Source organism: Zootoca vivipara, chromosome 11 (assembly GCF_965207765.1).
Source record: "Zootoca vivipara chromosome 11, rZooViv2.hap1.1, whole genome shotgun sequence".
Taxonomy (NCBI): Eukaryota; Metazoa; Chordata; class Lepidosauria; order Squamata; family Lacertidae; genus Zootoca; species Zootoca vivipara.
The window spans coordinates 8,822,841-8,847,287 of NC_142594.1; the positions used below are offsets into that span (position 1 = coordinate 8,822,841).

A 24,447-nucleotide genomic window follows, 5' to 3' on the forward strand; every position below is an offset into this window, starting at 1 on the left:
GAACCCAGTGGCTTCGAACTTAGAAACAGTTTTGTAAAGCAGTATGGGAGGTGACTAAACCCTGGCCTGGGAGCCTGTTTCAACTCAAGTAATTTCCTATAGTGCTCAATATCCCTGAGAATTTGGCAGCAGTGGTGATACCAAAGAAATTAAAACTGGCACCAAGAGCTTTGGGGTTCTGCTGTCTCGTGGTGGAGGATCCAGCATAGGTTTCTGTTGCAGAGGATAACATAAGATATATGGGAAATGGTGTTCAGTCATGAAAAATTGTCCTCAAATTGCTATCTAGGAGCATGGGTTCAAATGCAACCCCAAGTACAGTGTGCGTGTGTGGGTGTGCAAGAGTGGAGGAGCATCAGACCCATAGCTGTCAAGTTTTCCCTTTTCTCGCGAGGAAGCCTATTCAGCATAAGGGAATTTCCCTTTTAAAAAAAGGGAGAACTTGACAGCTATGATCAGACCATGTAGTCCAGAGTTTAAAATTATGTATCTGCACCACTGGATGGCATCCTAATATCTGAGCCACAGTAACCCTTTGAGAATGATTGATACAAATTTTGTATCGCAGCACATCTGGTGCCCTCACATTGTATTGATGCTTGGATTGCCAATGGACATTCACCTATGCGAAAATAGGTATTTGCTTTACTGCACTACAGTTTCTAATACAAGGATGGGGAACCTATGGGGAGCAGGCTGATTTTTCACAAAATTGAGAAGAATAGTGTCTGTACATCCCCCACTTCCATCATATCTCAGGTTCTACAAATGCTAGAAACTTTTCTTTTGTAAGAAAGCTGGGAATCTGGTGATAATGGTTCATCTGGGGGTTCACAGGTTGTCTCCTCTTGCCCCCCCTCCTGTGGATACCCATTCATCTAATCCAACATTTTGCTGCAAAGCATTTTGATGCAATGCTTCTACTCTCTCTCTCTTTTATAAAACAAAACAAAACAGACTTTGTCAAGTGATGACAGGAATGGGAAAATGCACAAACAACGTAATGTGAAGATGTATAAGCACAGATTGAACTTTGGCAAACTTAACAAGATTTATCTGTCCTGGAGGAGGGTTAGTTGGGATTTTGCTTTCATATCTTTTTCTTGTAGTTGTTATATATTGGTAATCAATGAAAATATATTTATATCAAATAAAATGGAAACATTCGCTAGTGAGACAATATTCGAATCTAGGCAATATGTACAAGTAAAGAGGGGGAGATACATTATGCGCTGATACCTCAAACAAGACAGAAGTTTAAAATCAGTTATCCATAGACAAACACCAGCTCTTCCTTGCTCGGTGAATGGATACACCTTGAAAAGTTCACAGTGTGTATGCCCAGCTTAGTATCTAATTCACCCCCCCCTCTGTATAAGAAGTCTCATTTATGCACAATGTGTACTCACCATTTTATGTAGACTTATGGAAAACAGCTTTGGAAGAGCTGGCTGTTTTCAAATCCTCTTTGGGAATATTTTTAAAAGAGTTTCCCTCCTTGAAACTGAAGTTTGCATGCTGAATGTTTACTCAGCAGACTGAAGGATGGATGAACATAGTCTTCATGCCATTTCCTTGCCCTTTTAAAATATTCAGTAGCTAGTAACCTATCCGTCACCAATAGAGACCCAAAAGGTATTAATTCTATTATGCAGGGGAAATCTCCATGCAACTCTATCGGTCAAACACACCATGACTTAAAACCAATTAGCTTCAATAGGATTGCAAGCTGGATAATCTAGCTCAAGAGCTGGGTCTTCTCCACATATCTATATTAGAAACTTAATTTTATTAGGATGTATTTACTATCCATTAAGTGTATGGGGGTGTGGGTTTGTGGGTGGGTGTGCCTACAAATACATAAGAGTCTAGGGAAATTCTTTGAAGACAATGTTTACAATAGGCTGTAAATGAATCTTTCTCATACTTTCATTAGAACTGTGCTGAGCAGCTAAGTTATAGCTGCTTTCTCGTGGCTCAGGAACAGCTCATCCTTTAGAAATCTGCATGCTTTCTGGGAGGGACAGGATTGTGTTGACCTGGCACTTCCTCTGAGGTTTAAGGAAACTGAACAGAAAATAGTGACCCTCCCTTTGTAATGGGACAGCGCAAGGACTATGAAGGGTAATGCTACGAAGGGTAATGGTCGTGACTCTCTCCCATGTTTCCCCAACACCCTTTGTTTATACTATGTGAATACTGCACCTTGTCAATTGCTCCAACACAAGGGTGGACAACTTCCAGCCTGTGGGCCAAATTTTTTTTTTTTTAATTTTTTATTTGTACCCCGCCCATCTGGCTGAGTCTCCCCAGCCACTCTGGGCGGCTTCCAGTCGAATATCAAAACAATACAGCAATAGCACAATTACAAAAGTCACAAACAATACATAAACCACATCAAAAAATACACAACCGAATAGAAAACAATTTCAACATAAATCAATATCTAAAACTAAGAATACATCCTTAATACAGTTTAAATAACATAGGTAAAAAATAACAGGAATTTAAACAAACAAAACAAAACAAAATGGAGCCCTCTCTGCTCAGCAGCAGCGGCGGCAACAGTCCTTTATAAAGCCCATCAGGCCCTGCCCTGGGCCAGGTGGTGAGTGGCAGGACTGGGGCCTTCAGGTGCTGAGCAGGGGAGTCCTCCTGGCTGGCAGCAGCAGCAGCAGCAGTTCTTATAGGCCTCAGGCCCCGCCCAGGCCAGGTGGTGAGTGGCAGGACTGGGGCCTTCAGGCGCTGAGCAGGGGAGTCCTCCTGGCTGGCAGCAGCAGCAGCAGCAGCAGTTCTTATAGGCCTCAGGCCCCGCCCAGGCCAGGTGGTGAGTGGCAGGACTGGGGCCTTCAGGTGCTGAGCAGGGGAGTCCTCCTGGCTGGCAGCAGCAGCAGCAGCAGTTCTTATAGGCCTCAGGCCCCGCCCAGGCCAGGTGGTGAGTGGCAGGACTGGGGCCTTCAGGCGCTGAGCAGGGGAGTCCTCCTGGCTGGCAGCAGCAGCAGCAGCAGTTCTTATAGGCCTTGGCCCCGCCCTGGGCCAGGTGGTGAGTGGCAGGACTGGGGCCTTCAGGCGCTGAGCAGGGGAGTCCTCCTGGCTGGCAGCAGCAGCAGCAGCAGCAGCAGTTCTTATAGGCCTCAGGCCCCGCCCAGGCCAGGTGGTGAGTGGCAGGACTGGGGCCTTCAGGTGCTGAGCAGGGGAGAGCCTGCCAGAGCTGTCCATTTGGCCAGCAAGGTTGTTTCAGCAAAGCCCCACCCTCCTGCTTTACACACTCACTTGTGGGGTCTGGCATCAGTCTGGCATCAGATGATTTACCCAGTGGTAGTCCTGCCCAGGGGTCTCACCCAGTCCTACCTGGAGATTCCAGGGACTGAACATGGGACATTCTGCGTGGAAAGTGATGCTCTACCACTGAGCTGTGGTCATTCCCAAAGGGCCGTATGCAGTGAGCTGCTGTCAGTGCATGATTCCCGGGGTGGGTCTTGAACCCTCGTTCCAGGAGTTGCTCTCTGAAAGTGTCCTGCCGAGGGAGCTATGTGGGCGTTATAATAGGGTGCAGTGAAGTAATAGGGGCATTCCAAATTTTATTTTATTTTTAATTGGACCTAGTCAAGTGAGGAACTCAGACACTTTTATTGCTTTGCAAACAACAAAAACCAGAACATGCTGTAGTGCATAAATGTTCACAGCAGCCAGCTTTATGATTTTGCACAAGGGGGTAGGAAGAGGCACATGCTGTGAAAGGAGACCCTGATTTTATGCAATAGGAGATGCATTAATGATTAAACGTAAGCAGGGAATTTGCAACCTTCCAGATGTTGCTGGACTCCAACTCCCATTATCTCTGGCCTTTGGCCACAATGACTGGGGCTGATGGGAGCTGGAGTCCAGCAATATCTGGAGGGTCACTGGTGGCTCCCCTTCACCATATTATTAGAAGCTAGGAACAGAATACTTGTTTAGAGTTTGATTAGAATTTTTCTAAAGACTCTGCACTCAACTCTCAGCTGTGGCTCCCAGAAGCTGTTTAATAAATAATAATAATGATAATAATAATAATATTTATACTCCGCCCATCTGGCTGGGTTTCCCCAGCCACTCTGGGCGGCTTCCAAGAAAGTATTAAAAATACAATAAAACATCAGACATTAAAAACTTCCCCAAACAGGGCCGCCTTCAGATGTCTTCTAAAAGTCAGATAGTTGTTTATTTCCTTGACATCTGATGGGAGGGTGTTTCACAGGGCAGGTGTCAGAACCAAGAAGGCCCTCTGCTTGTCAGCCTGTGACAGCGGCCACACCTCAGGAATGGCTTTGACTGGCCAGCTAAACCACGTGAAGGTGGCTGATGGCTCTCAAACCCTCAGTGAGTTAGAGACTTCCCCCTGCATGTGAATACATGCTCTGGCAGATGGAGTGGACAAGACCAAGAGTGGGCCCAATGGTCAAGAAGGTGGTTTCTGAACGTATTATAGAGGGGAGTGATGGCAAATGGGGCTCGTCAACCTGAGAAGGCAGCTCATCAAGGAGAAGGAGAAGTCAGGTCCTGCCTTGTGGGTCATCTTTGAGAGAAGAAAAGGCTAGGGAGTAAATCCAGAGTGCAGTCCCTAAGACAGTTGGGTGGTGCTTTGTACACCTCCTTCTGGCAACTCCTGCAGCTGATGCTAAATGTATTGCTCTGCTTTCCTTTGGACGACATCAGTGAGGCCAAGAGTGGGGCCTTGTTGTCTGGGCAGCCCAGGACTTCCATGCACTCTGCCCAGGATTGTACCCCAGGGAGGCCACTTCTGTGCTGCTAAAGCAGCAGTTTGACTTCACCCTGGAGGTCCATTGTCTCTCAAGACAGGCAGGTACCAACAACAGACAGGGAGCCTAGTATGACATCACTTAGAATAAAATACCATTTTCCCTTCTCATAGTAAAGGATGACTGAATCATAGTAAAGCACTGATAATTTTCACATGAATGTGGTAGGATTCTACAGAAACCGCTCTAAAACTCTGATGCAATGTCCCAAAATTGTGAACAGATCATTACATTCCAACAATTACAATGCCAAGATAAATTCATTTCTATGATTCCTTTGGTTAGAATTTTTAAATTGAAGCTTAAGAGACAGGAGTCCGAAGAGACAAGTAGAAAGATTTGAATGATCTGTTACAGGAGAGAGCAGTAACTGACCAATCTCTGCCGAAAGAGAAAAGTTGAAAACTCTTCCACAAGTCAGGATTTGCTCCATCCCTAAGAATATTGGTAAAGAAAACAAACAAATTGGACCCATCATACTCTACCAAAGCATGGAGTGTATGTAACGATTTCATTCTTTCATCTGGCCACAGCAATATGTTCTAGTTGATTATGGATGAATGTCTACTACATCACCTCAATTTTATATTGTATAGAGGAATCACAAAACCATGCCGTAAAATCTATAATCTATCATGTAATAAACTATCATGCTAAAACTAAAAAAGGGAACAAGCAAACAACAAGCAAATATTATCCAAGAGCAACACTGCACTTCAAATAGTAACGCAACAAAAATATCCCAAGTACTGTATATTATGAGGGTTAAGAATTCGTGTCAAATAGCAGAAATGCCTGTATACAATAGAACATAGATAAGGCCAGTCCACCACCTATATAATAAGCTGAATCAGACAGGCAGACAAGTAAATAAATAAATAAATAAAAGTAATTAAAAATAATAATTCAGGATTGTTGCTAGCAATGGGATCAGATATATTAATGGCCCAATATGCTGTCTCCATAGGATTGGGTTTTATGCTACGATGCAACAGGTGCCGTGGTGATGGCTGCTGATTCCAGCTCCTGCCCAAGTCCTAATATAGTAAGTGTCTTTTGGCAAACACCTCCCTAGCTTCTGCAAACCATAGCTTTTTAGGTTTAGGTTTTGTGTGCCAGGTATATATCACATACAGCAGTAAGGTACGATGTAATAGTAAACAGAGTACAACCATGCAACCTCAGGGGTGTCTGTTACTGCTTGTTCCACTGAAGTGCAAGTTAGACTTCATTCAGCCAATTAAGGCAGACCAAGTTGTGTGACCCTTGGCAGTTTTATGGGCTGGAGTCAATACTAATAAATGTACTCAGACTGAAGCAGGCTGCATGTGTGTGGTGTGAAATGCTAATCAGGTTCAGCAAAGTACCAGTACGTCATTTGAATAAGGGTAGTAGACTCTGGCCTGTAATTTTTGGGAGACTCATACCTAAATCCAAGACACATTTGCTTAGGGTGATGGAGAATTCGTTACAAAGTATGTGTGGTTAGGATTCATAGCTGCCAAGTTATCCCTTTTTTACAGGGATTTTCCCTTATGCTAAATAGGCTTCCTCGCGAGAAAAGGGAAAACTTGGCAGCTATGTTAGGATTGCTTCCTTAAAGTATCAAGTTTAACTAGGCAGGCTGCAAGTGTTTTCAAAACAAATGTTAATAGGTTTCATTTGCAAGTAACCCTAAGCCAAAACAAACTTGCAGATGAGCAAACAAGCCACATTGATTCTCCCAAGCTTGCTTTGTTTCCCATCAGCCCTTGCCTTGGGCTCTTCAGCTTTGCAAACCTCTGGAGTGCAGTGCCCAAACTCATAGAATCATAGAGTTGGAAGAGACCACAAGGGCCATCCAGTCCAACCCCCTGCCAAGCAGGAAACACCATCAAAGCATTCTTGACATATGCCTGTCAAGCCTCTGCTTAAAGATCTCCAAAGAAGGAGACTCCATCACACTCCTTGGTAGCAAAAACTCACTAGGGTGAGTTACAGCAATTTTAAAATGCAGTATCAAAACGAGTTTTAAACAGATTGGTGCAATTAGCACAACTCAGTCCCACCTCCCACCCCAGTTCAAGCTGATCTGTAACTCACAGCCATTTCTCACAACCAGCAGCATCACATGGTAACACTTCATCTCAACTGCAGCCTGACAGTTGGAGAGTGCATGTTTGGAAGGGGGGGGAATCTTACTATACAAAATAAAACTGGAATGTACAGGAGAGACCAGTTTATGTTTCTTGCCAGCATGCTCTGAGTTCGAATGCATCAATGTATTAACCCACTTTAAAACTTTCTACCTGCAGCTGGACGTGATTCATCTGGTGACAAACTTGGTAGCAAAGTTGGTAGAGCCTGAGACTCTTAATCTCAGGCTCATGGGTTCGAACCCCACGTTGGGCAAAAGATTCCTGCATTGCAGGGGGTTGGACTAAATGACCCTCACTGTCCCTTCCAACTCTACAATTCTACGATTCAGTGATTCTGCTGATTGGCATTCTGTTATGGTTTTGTGCAGGGATAGAGGTCTAAACCACTGAGCCTTTTGGGCTTGCCGGTCGATGGTTCTAATCTGCGTGATGGGGTGAGCTCCTGTAGCTCGGTCCCAGCTGCCAACCTAGCAGTTTTAAAGCATGCAAGTGCAAGTAGATAAATAGGTACCACTGCGGCAGGAAGGTAAAAAGCATTTCTGTGCACTCTAGTTTCTACCATGGGGTTCTGTTGCGCCTGAAGAGGTTTAATCATGCTGGCCACATGACCCAGGAAGCTGCCTGTGGACAAACACTGGCTCCCTTGGCATGAAAGCGAGATGAACGCTTTACCCCATAGTTGCCTTTGACTGGACTTAACTGTCCAGGGATCCTTTACCCTTTACCTTTTACCTTTTAGTGCAGGGATGGGGAACCTGTGGCTCTGCAGATGTGTTGGTCTTCATTTCCCATCAGCCCCAGTCAGCATGGCCAATGGTCAGGTTTGATAGTTGTAGTCTTACCGTATCTGAAGGGCCACACACACACATGGTGTAGTGGTTAGAATACTTGACCAGGCCAGGTTCAAATCTCTGCAACAGTGAAAGTCCAAAGACTTCACAAGGGATTAGATCCCACAAGAGACATCCAGTAAATCTAATTATAAATGATGTAGGCTGAATGGGGAAGGAGTGAGGGAAGAGTTATGAAAAAGTGTCCAAATGCAACTATCCATTAAACAGTAATTTGAAAATAATTGCACCAAGGATCACTGCAATCCCTTCTCAAATGACAAGTACTTGGCAATAAGCCTCTTTATTTCAAAGAACTTTTCTCAGAAAGTGAAAAAGTGCCCACTATGTTCTCGGCTCTCTCCTGGCCTTCTTTCTAAGGCCAGAAGGAAATAAGAAGATCTGTAAGAACAGTTGCTTTAGCCTGTTTCCATGAAACAGTGCTAGGACCACACATGTAAAGGACCTGTAAAAGCAGCCACCTTAGTGCTGTGTTTACAAAGTGCACGACTATAAAAACTGCCTGACTTTGGCCTTAAATCTGAGATCTCTACTCCAGAAACGAAAGCTGCCACATTGGTGTTGCACCCATGGAAACAAAACACCCAGTTATGATATCTGCCCTGTTACACTTGTGAGTGGGGAAGAGGGAGCAAGCAGTACCTCCCTCCCCTAATTATTTATCTAAAAAGTGGGAGCATAAAGCAATTTCAGATTAAGCAGTAACCAGCAGGGTCCTGAAACATTTTTTTTGGGGGGGGCATGTTTCTGTTCTCCAACCCTCTAACACAAATGCCCCTGTCCAGGCCGCTGTCCAAGATAGAACAGGGGCCTTTGGAGACCATTCTGGGGTTCACAGTGGAGTGGATAAAGTTTCAGGATGGATGAAGAAAACGGACACCTTTTCCCTTTCCCCTTCTCCTGAAACCTTCCCCTACTGTGCAGGGGGCCAGAGTGGAGCGCAAGTGTTCGCCTTCTCCTGCGAAAGGGAGCATGCATTCCCGCTGCCTGGTCTATGACCGTAATAAATAGATTGATTCATATACCATCAAAGGACACCAGTCTGGGACTGGCTGCTATCCTTTAATATTTTTAATAAAATGAACATATATGAAACTTCGCCATCAATGGCTGCAGATGTGTACTAATAGTATAACCCCAACAGCATCACCAAAAGCAAAACTAGTATGGATATTTCAGAAAAGCCATGGTTTCCCATCTGATAAGAAACAAACTCCAGAATGCCTCATGTAGTTTATCATTTCTTTCCAGATTTAACACTGGAGGGTGCAACACTGACTGAAATTGGTTTCAATGGCAATTGGTTTCAAACTGTTGATTATTTGTGGAGCCAACATGTTAATTTTGCCTAAATGAAAAAACTGACCAAATAAGAATACAGATCTTTAAAACGTTTATTTCCAAATGGAAATTTGAAACCTGAAAGAGATTATTTTACTCCTCCTAATTTTGGTTTTGACTGTTGTATGAATACTGTATTAGCAAACTTAGCTGGAATACTGGCGTCACAGCAATATCACAACAAAACTAGTAGTATGTTTTACATTCTTCATTAGAAGAAAACACCAAAAGGTACTCCACAAATATGCTACAAAACAACACCTGATGTTTAAAAGCCCTTTTGAGTTTTTAAGAACTATTGTGTGGCTGAAAGCAAAATTACCAGCATCTGAGACCTTTCATCAAAGCCTGAAGCCCAACAATATTCTACGTGTGTATTTTGAGAGGTGGATATACACAGTGAACTCTGCATTGTGTGAAATATATTCATACACAATATTTCCTGGATAGCTCAGTTGGTTAGAGTGTGGTTCTGATAATGCCAAGGTTGCAGGTTCGATCCCTGTATGGGACAGCTGCATATTCCTCAGGGGCCCTTCCAACTCTACAATCCTATGATTCTATGATCTAAAATATTTTGCTTCATGCCCAAAGTGCATACACCCCTCCACATCAAATCATAGTTCAGTGGTGTCCAAACTTTTTTCAAAGAGGGCCAGATTTGATGAAGTGAAGGGCCATGGGGGCCGACCAAAGGGCCGACCAAGTTGTTGACCCTTTTTTGGGATTGAAGTTCTTGGGCTTTTTTGTTTTAATGATTTTACCCCAAAGTTGTTGAGCTTTTTTTTAGGGTTGGAGTTGTTGAGCTTCTTTTAGGATTGAAGTTGTTGAGGTGGTTTTTTTTAGAATTTTACTCCAGGAAAAAAACTGCCACAGGGGCTGGATTAAACCGACCGCTGGGCCGGATTAGTCCCCGAAACAGACTTTGGACATGCCTGTCATAGTTAGTTACTATAAAAGGTAAGGAGAAAATGAAACCCTATTGATATTTCCTGAGTTTAGGCTGCAATCCCGTCATCAATTACCACTGACCCAAATATATCTCCCATAGATTTGGAAGAAAGTAACACATCAATAGCTATAATCAGGACTGTACGGTGCTGTAGCCACAGCGATGCACAATTCCTCTTTGACAGCATGGTGGCAAGTCCATTCGTCCACATGACCTCCTCGTTCAAAGCACAAACTTCCATCCTGCTGAGTACCACCTTTGAAGTGCCAGTTAGGATCAGATCATATCAACTTCCACGAGGATGCTCAAGGCCTGTCAAGCAACTACTACCCATTTTACCCTACTAATAGTAATACTATTCTGGAGGAGCGGTTCCAAATCTATTCCACTTGCAACAGGAGGGGGTGACTGTAAAATGGCACCACTACGGTCAAGGTGCTCATTTCGGAAGATGCTGCAATCCTTTTCAAAGGGCGTGCCAGAGAATTGTGGCATGCCACGCCACTAAAATCTGCTATGGCAAATGTGTGGGTCAGTCTTCTGTTGAATACCAGGGCAGAAGGTCTATGAGAAGTTGTGTTTATCAGCAGCAACACTAATAGCTAACAAGTTGTTTTAGGTAACTCCTGCCCCTTACGTCATACTCCCGTTAAACAGAAGACCATCGTTGTTCTGCTCATCTGCTCTTCCTTCTGCTCACTTACAGATCTTTTTTTCTAATTCAGGTAATCCACTCAGAAACTTCTCACCTATTATATCACTTAATTTTGAGGGATGGAATGCAGAACAGAAGCATCATTTTCCTCAATCAGGTAAGCCAAACCAGGCCAATAAAATATGATTTTGGGGGAGGGAGGCGGGTGATACTGTTTATCATACTGTTTATATATGTTGGAAGCTGCCCAGAGTGGCTAGGGTACCAAATAATAAAATTATTATTATTATTATTATTATTATTATTATGGATGGCAGTTCTTCCCCTACAATAGCAGCTCTTCAGCCAGACTTCAGCTACTGACCTATTTATCAGCTGAATGGCAAAGTTCCTGGAAAGACATTTTTTTAACACACACACACACACACACACACACAACTTTCCTATAATAAATCTGTCACAGTCTATTTCATGAGGATCAACACGTGAAGCCAGAGCAACCGGAGTGCCAAACAGAGGAATGGTCTGACAGAGTGCTTTGAAACCTCTCCCTCCAGAAAATAAACGCAATAAACAAACTAATTCCAAAACCCAATCAGGTGCCCCCCCCCGTTCTTTCCCAGCTCCGCCAGGTGAATGGCGAGATCCCGCCTCACAAACATTTTTGCAGGCACAAAAGGAGGACGGGCATGTAGCGCGCCTGGCCATAGAGAGAGATCGATCCCCTCTCCGAATAGAGATCCATGGATGGACCGAGCAGGACCGACCTTGGATTCCTGGCTGGTGGTGGAGGCAGGCGAAGGCGGCTGCTCGGGGCTCTCCGGGTCGCGGTCCTTCTCCACGTCCTCCGGGCTGACTTCTGTTGCTTCGCTGGGCGGAATCATGTTGGCCTCTCGGACGGAAAAACCTCCGTCTGGGTGGGGAGGCAGGAGAGCTCCGGGAGCTGCTTGTTTATTTCACGTGCTCCGGCTTCGCCATTCCTGCCCAGCAAAGGAACTCTCCTCCGGTGCGGCGCGGTTCTTATTCGCAAGTGGGGGAGCTCCTCGCCGCCTCCCCCGGTTTCCTCCTCCTCCTCCTCCTCCTCCTCTTCCCTCCTCCTCGTCTTCTCCTCCACACACACGCCCCGCACGAGGGATCACCCCCTGCCCCACTGCAAGTTATGGATAGCTCTCTACGGGGGGGGGGGGGACTGCCCCGCGCCTTCTCCCCGCGTCCGCCGGGCGAGGCGTGCCGAGCGGCCGAGCGCCGAGCGGGGAGTGAGCCGCCGCGTAACGCGTGGAGCCGTGGAAGGAGCGGGGAGGAGGAGCCCGGGAGCCTGGTGCGGAAGCATGTGCCGCCGTAGTAGTGGAAGGGGAGCCATGTGCAGCCCCACGCCGCGCTGCTGGAGGAGCCCCCGCCGGCCCCCCGCGAAAGCCCACTGCTGCTGCTGCCTCAGCCGCTGTGGATCACATTCTGGATCACGCTTGTCTTTCTGCATTCTGGACCACGCTTTTCTTGCTGTTACAGACAGGGAGAGTTAGAAGGGATGCCGAAGGTCATCTAGTCAAACCCCCTGCGAGGCAGAAATCTCAGCCAGGTCGTACACGACAGGTGGCCATCCGACTTCTGCTTAGATATCTCCAAGGGAGGAGAGTCCATCACCTTCCGAGCTTTACTGTCAGAAAGTTCTTCCTGAGATTGACTTGGAATCTTCCCTCTTGTTGTTGTTCATTGAATTTATATATCTGCCCACTTGTAACTTGAGTCCATTGTTTGGGGTCCTAGCCTCCGCAGCAGGAGAAAACAAACTTGCTCCCCACCTTACCTGTTTAGCTATTTGACATGGCTATCATATCCATTCTTGATCTCCCCTTTCCCAAGCTAAACATGCCCAGCTCCCTCAACCATTCCTCATAAGGCTTGGTCGCCCTCCTCTGCACACGTCCCAGCTTGTCAATATCCCTTTTAAATTGTGGCGCACAGAACTGGACACAGTACGCCAGTTGTGGTCTCACCAGTGGTCTGTTATTTCCCTTGACTTCTGTTGATGCAGCCTAGAATCATAGAATTGTAGAGTTGGAAGGGACTGTGAGGGTCTTCTAGTCCAACCCACTGGAGGGGAGGCTCAGGTACCTGCTGGTACATGTGTACCCACCCCTTATGGGATGTGCAGCCTGGTTCTCTTCATGTTCACCAGAAAATAAATCCCAGTGATATCAGTGGTGCTTCTTGCCATGTGCTGCAAGGAGCATATCCCATTAGGCCAGCTAAACTTCCTTCAAAGTACATTAGTATAGAATCGGGCAACAGCAAGTTTTCACACAGAAGTGTGCAATAGGGATGGTTTAAAATAATACGTTTATTGCTCTGATAGCTCATCCTTCCCCTTCAAGGAGCTCAGACTGATGTAAATGTGACTCACATTCCTTTTATTCACACAACACCAGCCCTGGGAGCTTCGTGGCTGAAAAAGGATTTGAACTCAGGTCTTCTAATTTGTAGGCAAAAGCTAATCATGAAGTCGCCCATTCTAGACAAAAAGGCAAGGCGGATGAGGATGAGGAAGGGCAATAGCCTTTATTAACCTCACTCTGAGCTCCCTCAGATGACCTGCTTTCAAAGCATTCAACCTGACTTACTTGCACAATGCTACTGCAGAGGTTAGACAATGTCTGTTTTTTATTGAGCTTTTGTTCTGCTAGGTGGTTATATGTCTTCCTGTTAACCATTAGCTCACCCACACACTTTTTGGTGCATTTTCACATCACTTTCCTAGCCACAAAAGCTGTGTGAGCAGGGTTTAGGTGAACTTGTTGGCTTCAAGTTGCAAGAAAAGAGATTAGGACTAAACATCAGCGAGAACTTTCTGACAGTAAGAGCTATTCGACAATGGAACGGTCTGCTCCAGGAGGTTGCAAACTCTCCTTCCTTGGAGGTTTTTAAGCAAAGATTGGATGGCCATCTGTCATGGATGCTTTAGCTGAGATTCCTGCATTGCATGGGGTTGGACTAGATGACCCTTGGGGTCTCTTCCAACTCTACAATGATCTATGATTTATGTGAGCTGTGCTATTCTAGCTGCAGGATCTAGGGACAAATAAGCACTGATGAGACAAAGCCTGTGACAAAGGATGATGCTTATTTCCTCACATGTCACAGGGCATGAGCACTCAGGGATGCCATTTAGTGTGAAGCAGGCAACAGTAACTGCATGCAAAAGGTATCATTAGTTACTGCTGTCCCTGGTTGGGGGTGAAGATTTAGTCATGTCCAACTCTTCGTGACCCCATGGACCAGAGCACGCCAGGCACTCCTGTCTTCCACTGCCTCCCGCAGTTTGGTCAAACTCATGTTGGTAGCTTCAAGAATACTGTCCAGCCATCTCGTCCTCTGTCATCCCTTTCTCCTTGTGCCCTCCATCTTTCCCAACATCAAGGTCTTTTCCAGGGAGTCTTCTCTTCTCATGAGGTGGCCAAAGTATTGGAGCCTCAGCTTCACGATCTGTCCTTCCAGTGAGCACTCAGGGCTGATTTCCTTCAGAATTGAGAGGTTTGATCTTCTTGCAGTCCATGGGACTCTCAAGAGTCTCCTCCAGCACCATAATTCAAAAGCATCAATTCTTCGGCGATCAGCCTTCTTTATGGTCCAGCTCTCACTTCCATACATCACTACTGGGGAAACCACAGCTTTAACTATACGGACCTTTGTTGGCAAGGTGATGTCTCTGCTTTTTAAGATGTTGTCTAGGTTTGTCATTGCTTTTCTCCCAAGAAGCAGGCGTCTTTTAACATCGTGACTGCTGTCACCATCTGCAGTGATCAAGGAGCCCAGGAAAGTAAAATCTCTCACTGCCTCCATTTCTTCCCCTTCTATTTGCCAGGAGGTGATGGGACCAGTGGCCATGATCTTGGTTTTTTTTGATGTTGAGCTTCAGACCATATTTTGCGCTCTCCTCTTTCACCCTCATTAAAAGGTTCTTTAATTCCTCCTCACTTTCTGCCATCAAGGTTGTGTCATCTGCATATCTGAGGTTGTTGGTATTTCTTCCGGCAATCTTAATTCCGGCTTGGGATTCATCTAGTCCATCCATCTAGTCTGCATATAAGTTAAATAAGCAGGGAGACAATATACAACCTTGTCCTACTCCTTTCCCAATTTTGAACCAGTCAGTTGTTACATATCCAGCTCTAACTGTAGCTTCTTGTCCCACATAGAGGGGCCATGGAAAGGTCAAATGAGGCATATCTGTGCTTCATAGGGCAGTGCCTACAGGTTGCTGCAGTGACAATGCTAGCACTCAGGTGGCTTACTAAAACATATGACCTCTGTTATGAAGGCCTCTGGCATTAATACACATTCTTTATTCTGTTCTTGCTCTCTCCCTCTCTGGTTCAGTTCAGAGGCTCTTCTACAGATCATGGTTTGGAGAATTGCATGCATCCTTTACCTCCCTCCTCTCACTCAAATTCCTTCCTCTATTTCCTGTTTGCTGTGACCATAGTTTCCTGTGACTTCAAAATCAGGTTTCTGAAGTTAGCGCAAACCTCCAAGCCATGGTTTGCAAACTCACTTCAAACCATGGAGAAAGGGAGAGCTTAGATTCTTTCCCCCAACCCTGACATTTTTTTAAAAAAAATCTACAGCAGCTTCATTATTAATGCAGCTTGTTTAGCCATGTACATTGTTTAAAAAGCACCCACAAACCGAACTGCATAATGCTGATGATTTATATGAGGCAGAAGGCAGGGAAAGGATCAGCTTGACATTGAAACTCTTGTTTGGATTGTCAGATCTGGCAATTAAATAAAAAGCTTTTTCACTGTTAAGCAAAGAGCTGCAGAATGAATTCACAATACATATGGCATCCAACAGATCTGTTATCAGTCAATAAATGTAGGGCAGAACTGCAAAACAGCAAGCCGTCATAGCCTTACATAGGAACAGAAGAGCCTTCTGGATCAGGCCAAAGGCTCATCTTGTCCAGTGGCCAACAAGACACCTATGCGAAGCCTGCAAGCAGAAATTGCACTCTCATACTGTATTTGCAACAGCCATCTCCTATTTGCTATTTCCAGCAAAGGACATTTGGAGGCATACAGGCTCTGAAAGTGGAGGTAGAATAACCACAGTCACTAGTGGCACTGATTTATCCTTTTGCAAATTTGTCTAACCCTTTTTAAAGCCACCCAAATGGGTGGCCATCACTACCTCTTGTGGGAAGAAATCCCACCGCTCAATGTGCTGCTGTGTGAAGGACTTTCTTCGTCTGTCCTGAATCTTCCAACGTTGTATGTTGGGTATGTTTAGCCTGGAAAAGTAGAGACTAAGAGGAGGTATGATAGCCACTTTCAACTATCTCAAGGGCTGTCACACAGAAGAGGGAACATTGAACCAATGCCTTCAACTTAAAAGAAAGGAGAGTCCGACTATATGGAAAAACTTTCTGATGGTAAGAGCTGTTTGGCAGTGGACTGGACTCCTTTGGGCGGTTGTGGACTCTCCATCCTTTGAGGTTTTGAAGCAGAGGTTGGATGGCCATCTGTCATGGGTACTTTAGCTGAGATTCCTGCATTGCAGCGGGTTGGACTAGATGACCCTTTGGGGTCATCATCAGATGTTCAAGTGTTAGGAGAGAGGGAGAATAACTATTCTCTATCCACTTTCTCCACTCCAAGTTATCTCTTGCACACCTCTATCAAGTCCTCTCCAATTCTCATTTTCTCTAAACCCAACGGCTCCAAGTGTTTCCTCACAGGGGAGTTGCTCCATCCCATTGGATCATTTTTAGGTGCCCTTTTCTGAACCTCTTTTGGCTCTGCAACACCCCTTTTTGAGGGAGGTGACCAGAACTGTGCCTGGTGGTATTCCAAGTCTGGATTTGTATAGTGCATGGCGATATTGACAGTTTTGTTCTCATTTCCTTTCCTAATGATCCCTCACATAACATTTGCCTTTCCCACAAGAGTCACACATAATGGCTATTCGTTTAAGCAATTCTGTCCAAATTTCCCCACCGGTGGGAGCGCCGAAGTCCCCAGCACCACAACTGCTGATACAGCAGTCTTTGCTTTCCCAATAGCTGCAGCCAATGCAACACAACTGTGTCCCAGAGTCCGAAAGTGTTGTGCGATTGCTACATATTTATAAAACGTAGAAGCTGAGCTGGCACAGAGTGACTGTTCAAAATAGCATCAGTTTCCTCCAAAGCAGCACCCACAAGGCACATTTGTGACAGACAGTAAAAACTCAGGTGTGTTCCTTTCTGGCTACTTCACAACTGCCAAACTCTTCTTCTCTGCCAAACAGGATGGAGGCTCAGTGGTTGTGGTGCCCTCCAGATTAGTTGTTGCTGCTAGACTACGCTGCCCATCATCTCTGACCACAGGTCATGCTGGCTGGGGAATGATGTGACTTTGAGTACCACAAGACTGGTAGAGCCACAGGTTCCTTGCCTCTGGGTTTCCGTATACAAAATTTATGCTAGTTGGAACTTTAATCTCACTGTGGATTTATATGGTACCATTGTGTTATCGTTAAACTTACTTTCTCTTAGAGAATGTGTTTTATTAGGAGTCTCTGAAATCTACTCAGTCAAACAAAGAGATCAACACGGTGATTTGAACTCTGAGTGGATGCATTCCTTTAAAAAAAAGAAATGAACACATTCACAGAGGCGGCTCAACAGTTAACGGCTTTAACATTGTGAAATCAACCTAATTTCCTTTCTTGAAAATGAAGCACGTCATGCATGTGTTAAGGACTATGTCATCTGACAGCTTTGACTGAATTGTCAGTTCCTTGACAGTTATCCCGGAAAAGATGACTAAAAACATTAAGTTGCAAAATGTCTCTACCCCCCCCCCCCGGACGCCACTCTTATTTGATAGTAATGCAGTAAAGAAGGGTAGGTGTGTGGGGGGGCATAATAAGACACCATGCTCAGATTGGATAAATGCAATGTACTATTCATGCTTTCATTCTTAAACAACTTTGGCTTGTCATCCAAATCACAAGTAAGGGAAACAGAATGTGTGGGGCAAAGATGCACATCTGCAAGCATGCATTTAACTGAAAGTAATGCAGGTAGACTGCACCAGCATGCAGATGCGCAACTGATTCACACCACCCCTCTTTAAACTGCAAGGGACATTATTTGTGTCATTTAAAGAGACATTATGGAAGGAAATTGGTTTTAGAGCACATGCTCCTCCATCTAAGCTAAGGTTACCAGACGTCCCCATTCCCCAGGGACGGTCCCCAGATTTACAATCATTCCCCGGACAAAATCCTATCATTCTGACTCATTTCATTGAAGTGTCCCCGGATTCATTGAAAAAAAATCTGGTACAGTAACCTTAATCTAAGCCAATTCCTCACACTTCATGATCCTTTAACATTTGCAAGCCCCTCTGCCATGGTTTTAACCTGCGTCCGCCCTGTGGAATGCCCTCCAGTCAGATGTTAAGGAAATAAAAATCTACTTTTAGAAGACATCTGAAGGCAGCCCTGTATAGGGATTTTTTTTAGTGTTGGATGTTTTTACTGTGCTTAATGTTTTAATTTATTGGATGGCACCCAGAATGGCTGGGGCAATCTTGTCAGATGGGTGGGATAAAATAATAATAATAATACTTTGCCATGGTTTAAACTGTAAAGGGACAATGCAAGGGTTAAAGCAAGGGTTAGGAACCTGTGTCCCTCTTGATGTGGTTTGTGGTTGGACTGGAACTCTACCAGCCCCAGCTAAGATTGGCAACACTGAGGGATGGTGAGAGTTGTGGTCTGATGACAATGGCAAAGCCGTTGGCTTAAGGAATCTGGGAGGAAAGGAATTGGGTTAGGAGGCCCCAATGCTCATGAGTGAACTCTATTTGAGATCTTGTTTGAAATGTTGACTTACACATAATATGAGCTAAGTGGCAGACCACATGCTATGCATGCAATGGGTCTCAGGTACCCAAATGCTTGTGCCGGCAGATGCTCAGAGATCTTCAGCTGATGCCATGGCTATCTGTGGTGCCATGGCTATCTGCGGTGCAGTTGAGGCTACAAGATGGTGGCCCTAAGGTTGTGACTCTAGGGGTCTCATCCTACCTGTAAGGAGGACCCCATTCAACTCTGCCCCTTCCCCTTTTGGCCCAGGGTGCTGCATGCAACACCCTGGACCAACATTTAAAGGTGGGCAAACTAAAAACTGCCCATCACCTGCAAGTCCCCTCTCTATCTGATGAAGGTGAGCAGTAAGTCACCATGAGAGACATGGAAGGTCACTTACAATGAGGGAACATCTCACCTAAAAGTGAAGGAAGGGAAGGAGCGGAGAAAATGTTCAGACAGAGCTTATTAGAAGCAAAAAGTGCTTTGAGCATTAGGGTGGAGAACAGGAACAATCTAGGAATACATAAATGTTTTATGGCTACCCACAAAACAAGGTTTTGAGGCCTAAAGTGAAACGGAACATTTCTTAGTAAAAGCCATAGCAAATTAAGCTCGAGTGATATCTGGTTGCGACTAAAATTAGAATCTGAAATAGGATTTTGAGCACATTCATAATGCAACGGGCAGTGAGTGGAACACACATGCCTGTATTAGTTTGCATTTACTTTTGGTATTTTTAAAGCTATATTCAGATATAAAGTTAGCAAGGTCAGCATTTATTTTATTGTTAAAAAGAGGAAGAGACAAAACGAAAGGTTGAAGCCTGCCTTCAGCTCACATTGTCTGAATCAGAAGCCCAGGTGCCTCATCTCATGTGTGAAGGGGAATGGTGAGAGGAAGACATTCTGTGCATGCTCAGAGGCTCCCTCTTTTATTACTATTTGTATGTTCCAATGCCAAACCACTGAAAGGAGATTCCGGGTCTAAGTTCAGATGAAGCCGTAGGGAAGATCAGAGCCAGTTTGTCCATGAGGCGAGGGGAACAGAAGTGCAAGAGGCAGTGCTCTGCCCTCCCCACCGCTGCCGCCATCCTGGTGGCATTCTGGTGCCCAGCCTTGCTGCTTGTCTTCACCACCACTGGGCTCCCACTGAGTTTGGAAAGAGCCATGGAATTCCTGTGATCCAGGTTGTTGCTTGGCTCCTCACCCTCTGGGGCGAAGAAGCCAAGCCACAATGCTTTGAGGAGTGCCCTGGCTGCTGCTGAATTTGGTGAGAGCTGGGCTGCAGTGGTGTCAGAAGTGGTAGTGGAGTGGGAAGTGGGGGAGGAGACAATTCCTGTTTCGCCTCAGGTGGCAAAATGGGACAGCCCGGCCCTGGGTAAGGTCATTAAATTAGATGAAGGATGATAGCTCAGTTGGTAGAGCATGAGACTGTGAATCTCAGAGTTGTGGGTTCGAGCCCTACATTGGCAAAAGATTCTTGCATTGCTGGGGGTTGGACTAGATCAGGCACCCCCAAACTTCGGCCCTCCAGATGTTTTGGACTACAATTCCCATCATGCCTGACCACTGGTCCTGTTAGGTAGGGATCATGGGAGTTGTAGGCCAAAACATCTGGAGGGCTGCAGTTTGGGGATGCCTGGACTAGATGACCCTTGTGATGCCCTTCTATCAGATGTGTGGGGTGGGGCTTGCTTTAAACTGTAGCTCTAACAGATTCATTGGAATCACCTGCATCCTACCTGCTCTGATAAATGAAATAGGATACGTGCCACTTGCTTGCAGAAGCACTCCATGGAGTGTGTGGATTGCTTAAAAGGCTCAGAGCCCACACTCTGACCAATACAGAGACAGCTGCATGGCTACCACACGGGCCATACATCAGCAAAGTGCAAAACATTACACAGGTATGGAATGGTGTAGGCATATTCTGATGTTACAATACATGACCACTCTGAAGTATATAGAAGGGGGACCCTATATGGCATCTGCCATATCTTGTTGGATTCAAACTCCTATCATCCTCAGCAGCATGGTCAATACTCAGGGATGATGGGAATTGTGGTCCAACCACATATGGAAGGCATCACATTGGTTGCCGGGGTGTGTGTGTGTAAGGCTGCATCTGAAGTGTCTTTTTTATGTGAAAGTTTGTAGTGACCACAGTTAGTGACCTCCTCCTTCTTCTTTGGCAATCACTTGTTTTAAAAGTGAGTCTGTAAGTGACTGTAGAGACCAATTCTGGATCCACATGTTCTTCCACAGTGGGGAAATAGGTTTCCGGGCAGGAGTTGATCACGGTGAGGATATGCCCTTAGCATGTTTCTCCCTTTTGTCCTGAGTTCGATCGTTTTCAAAGCCCATGACATTTTTGGTAAAGGCCTTTGGTTAGTGACCACAATGATATTCAAATCCTTAATTGGAGTGTTGTGGTACAACTTGGACAAGGGAGAGGGGACCCCCCTCTGTAGATTTCCCTCCCCCAAATATATTTAAGAACGGAATGGTATGCTCTCCAAATTTTGCCTGCCACCTTTTAGAGTTAGCACTAAACAACTAATTCAGCATAGCGTTTTAAAAGAGATAATACTGAAATATTAATGCCAACCCTTAAATAAATAACCATTCTTTCTTCTTCTTCAAAGTAACTTCTGAATATTTCATGCAATAAACTGAACTCCTGGTTACAGTTATTCACGGGGTGTCCAACATTTCCTCCCTCCCTCCCTTCCTGCCTGTATATATATCTCACCTGTTTCAAAATAATATTTGAGGCCCAGATCTCGACTGCTGTTGTCCCAGTAAGCGAGTGGTTAGGTCGGGACACAAGGTGAACGACACCAACAGCACTTCAGGGGAAGGTGCCTTAAAATCACAGCCATGCCATACATTTTAAGCACTCATTAACAGACAAAGGATCCTGAGAAACATAGTTTACTTAAGGGTGCTGGGAATGGTGGCTCCATAAGTGCGTCTCCTAACAAGTATCAACATGCTTAATAAACCACAGTTCCCAGGATTCTCTCTTTCTCTCTTTTGGGTGGTGGTGGGTAACCATGGCGATTAAACTGGTATAAGGGTGCTTTAAATCTATGGTGTGGATATGACCTAGATGATCTATAAAGACTGTGTTAATGGAAGACAATCTTACTCGGCTACAAGTGATCACCAAAGAGATCTACAATTTGGAGCTTTGATTCTAAACTGAGCCAGCATTGTCAGAATGGCACTAGGAGCAGGTTGCTGTTTTCATTTGTATGGATGTCTACGCATTAGGGAAAAGCCCGACACACAAACCTGTTACTATTTTAAAATTTCAGTGCTGAAGCAATTTCACGCAGAGATGTCAGCCATCCCTGTTCAGTGGGGACAATTCCTGTTTTTAGCAAACACTTTGTCATTCAAAAAAGAAAAGGGGGAAAAAAAGGAACCTGTCCCACATAAAATGTTCCACTCACAATCTAGGGCAAATTGGGTAAGCTTAAAGCCCACGTCCTTGTTTCGCCGACTCATGAACGTCCTTGAAATTGTGCCATCCGCAAAGCAGGAAATCAGCTTGAGTGCTTTAAAGCTAATTAGTCACCTTGGTGATTTACCACTTGATATTTTTTCCTCTACCTCCTACTGGCATTTCCAGTGTGGGCCTGTTCCCACAAACATGCTTCCCTCAGTGTTAGGCCTACTAAGTGATATTTTTAAAGGGTGTGTGTGTGTCAAGTTCTCATAAATTTCAGCTGGGTCATTTCGCCTGCAATAAAAACTCATGTATGGCCAGTAATTCTACAGCTGCTCCATTGGGAAAATCAATGTGCTCATATCCGTGGGTAAATCCCATGGCTATGCTAGGAGATGAAACTGAACTAGTGACCTCTCAGGCTAAAAGCAGGCGCTTTCACTGGCTGACCTATAAAGCTATTGGCTTTTTAATGGTGTTCTAATAGCCTTCCAGAGAGCTGAGGACACAGGAGTAGAAGTCGGCTCCTGCTGTGTCTGGGAGTGTTGCTGTGGCCGGCTGGGATAAGCCTTGGCTAAACTGCCAGGGCCTCTTGGGGCCATTTCTTACACACACCAATCACACCCTGTGTTCTAGTTTGGGTTTACTCATCACTTTGGAGCAGAATAGGAATTCTGGCAAGCTGGTTTTTCCACCTACTCTGTACTGGATTCAGGGGGTGTTGGCGTTTAGGAGATGATGCTGTTAAACTTGCCGATTTGGTTGCGGGGTCAAGTGTTGCCAGGGAAGTGTAGGAAAGGTTAAGGCTGGTCCTGTTTCGCTGCCTGAGGTCCCACCCCCCACAAACCCTCACTTACTGGGGTCACACGATGGTGGCTTCTGTTGAGATCCCACAATAACTTGCGGGACTCTCATGAGATCTTGCTGGAAGCTGCAGCCTCTGCAGCTGGGTGGCGCCCACAGGGGCACAGCCCCACGGAATTCTGCTGCCTAAGTCTGCCTCATGGGTGGGGTGGCCCTGAGGCTAGGTGAACAGCCTTAGGCACACTTGAAAGTGAAGGGCATTTCCAGAAACCAGCTGCTCTGGGTTGTAGGGCTTAGATGGGATCATGAATGTTCCTGAGGCTCACCTGTGGCATCTGACCAGAGTTGGGAAGCACAGGTGAGGGTGGAGCAGGATAGCCTCTCTAGGAATTTATAGATCATGAGGTGGGGCCCAGGCTTTGGGGGCATGCCTTGGCTCACCCAAGGGAGATGCTAAGTGAGGTTCTGACTCTTCTTGTTCCCCCTTCAGATATAAAGGTAAAGGTAAAGGTACCCCTGACCGTTAGGTCCAATCGCGAATGACTCTGGGGTTGTGGCGCTCATCTTGCTCTATAGGCTGAGGGAGCCGGTGTTTGTCCGCAGACAGCTTCCGGGTCATGTGGTCAGCATGACTAAGCCGCTTCTGGTGAACCAGAGCAGCGCACGGAAACGCTGTTTACCTTCCCGCCGGAGTGGTACCTATTTATCTACTTGCACTTCGTGCTTTCGAACTGCTAGGTTGGAAGGAGCTGGGACCGAGCAACAGGAGCCTGCAGCTATAGTTTACATAAAATTGTGTCCCTAGTTCAACCCATCCCTTGTGTCTTGATTTCTGGTCCCAGTAGCAATCACGGTTTCTCAACCCAGCAGACACCCTCAGCTATCTCTCACTCCCAACAGCACCTGCCGCATGAATATTTTCGTTAAAAATATAATCTTTGTATAAATCTCTGGACCATTTATTATTTATACTGTGTTGGACGTCTCTCAGTCCCAGGAAGCATTTAGGCTTGATCGATCAATAGGGCCGAATGAAAGACATAGAATTGTTCCTCCTTTCTGTTGGCTCCATGTCGAATGCAACCTTTTTTAAAATTATAGATCATTCCTCATGAGCGATGGTTTTTCTATTAGGTGAGGAATAAGCACTAGTTGCTCTGCATTCGAATGAGATTTATTATTTAAGTATAGTACCTTCACGGATCACTGCAGTGCATTTCAATTCTTACATGCTTGGAGGCAACTGGAAATGTTACGTTTCCCTAATAGGTTGAGTCTGCAATCCTAACCCCTTTTACTTGGGAGTAAACCCCACTGAATTAATTAATTCCATTTATCATGCTCTTCCTCCCAGAGGAGCACAGGATGGCAAACAGCAAGTGATAACGTAATACAAACTTTTTAAAAACAAATCCAATGTAGATGCAGATTGGGAAAGATCTCAGCTTAAAATGCCTGTTGACAGAGGAAGGCCTTCAGTAGATGCCAAAAAGATAACAGAGATGGAGCTTGTCTAATATTCAATACTCTAATATTCAAGGGAAGGGAAGGGAAGGGAAGGGAAGGGAAGGGAAGGGAAGGGAAGGGAAGGGAG

At 45.3% G+C, this 24,447-nt stretch overlaps 1 protein-coding gene across 2 annotated transcripts in view; it reads right to left on the bottom strand.

Moving 5' to 3' along the window:
- STAC (SH3 and cysteine rich domain) overlaps positions 1–12,226 on the bottom strand; it is a 69,564-nt gene extending 57,338 nt beyond the window's left edge. Inside the window, exon 1 of one of the 2 annotated variants that reach the window (XM_035130095.3) lies at positions 11,507–12,226. In XM_035130095.3, coding sequence (XP_034985986.1) covers positions 11,507–11,623 — 117 coding nt within the window. In that variant the 5' untranslated portion in view covers positions 11,624–12,226. The remainder of the gene's footprint in view (positions 1–11,506) is intronic. The other variant, XM_088654177.1, reaches the window with a different exon arrangement.
- Between the last annotated feature and the right edge of the window lie 12,221 nt (positions 12,227–24,447).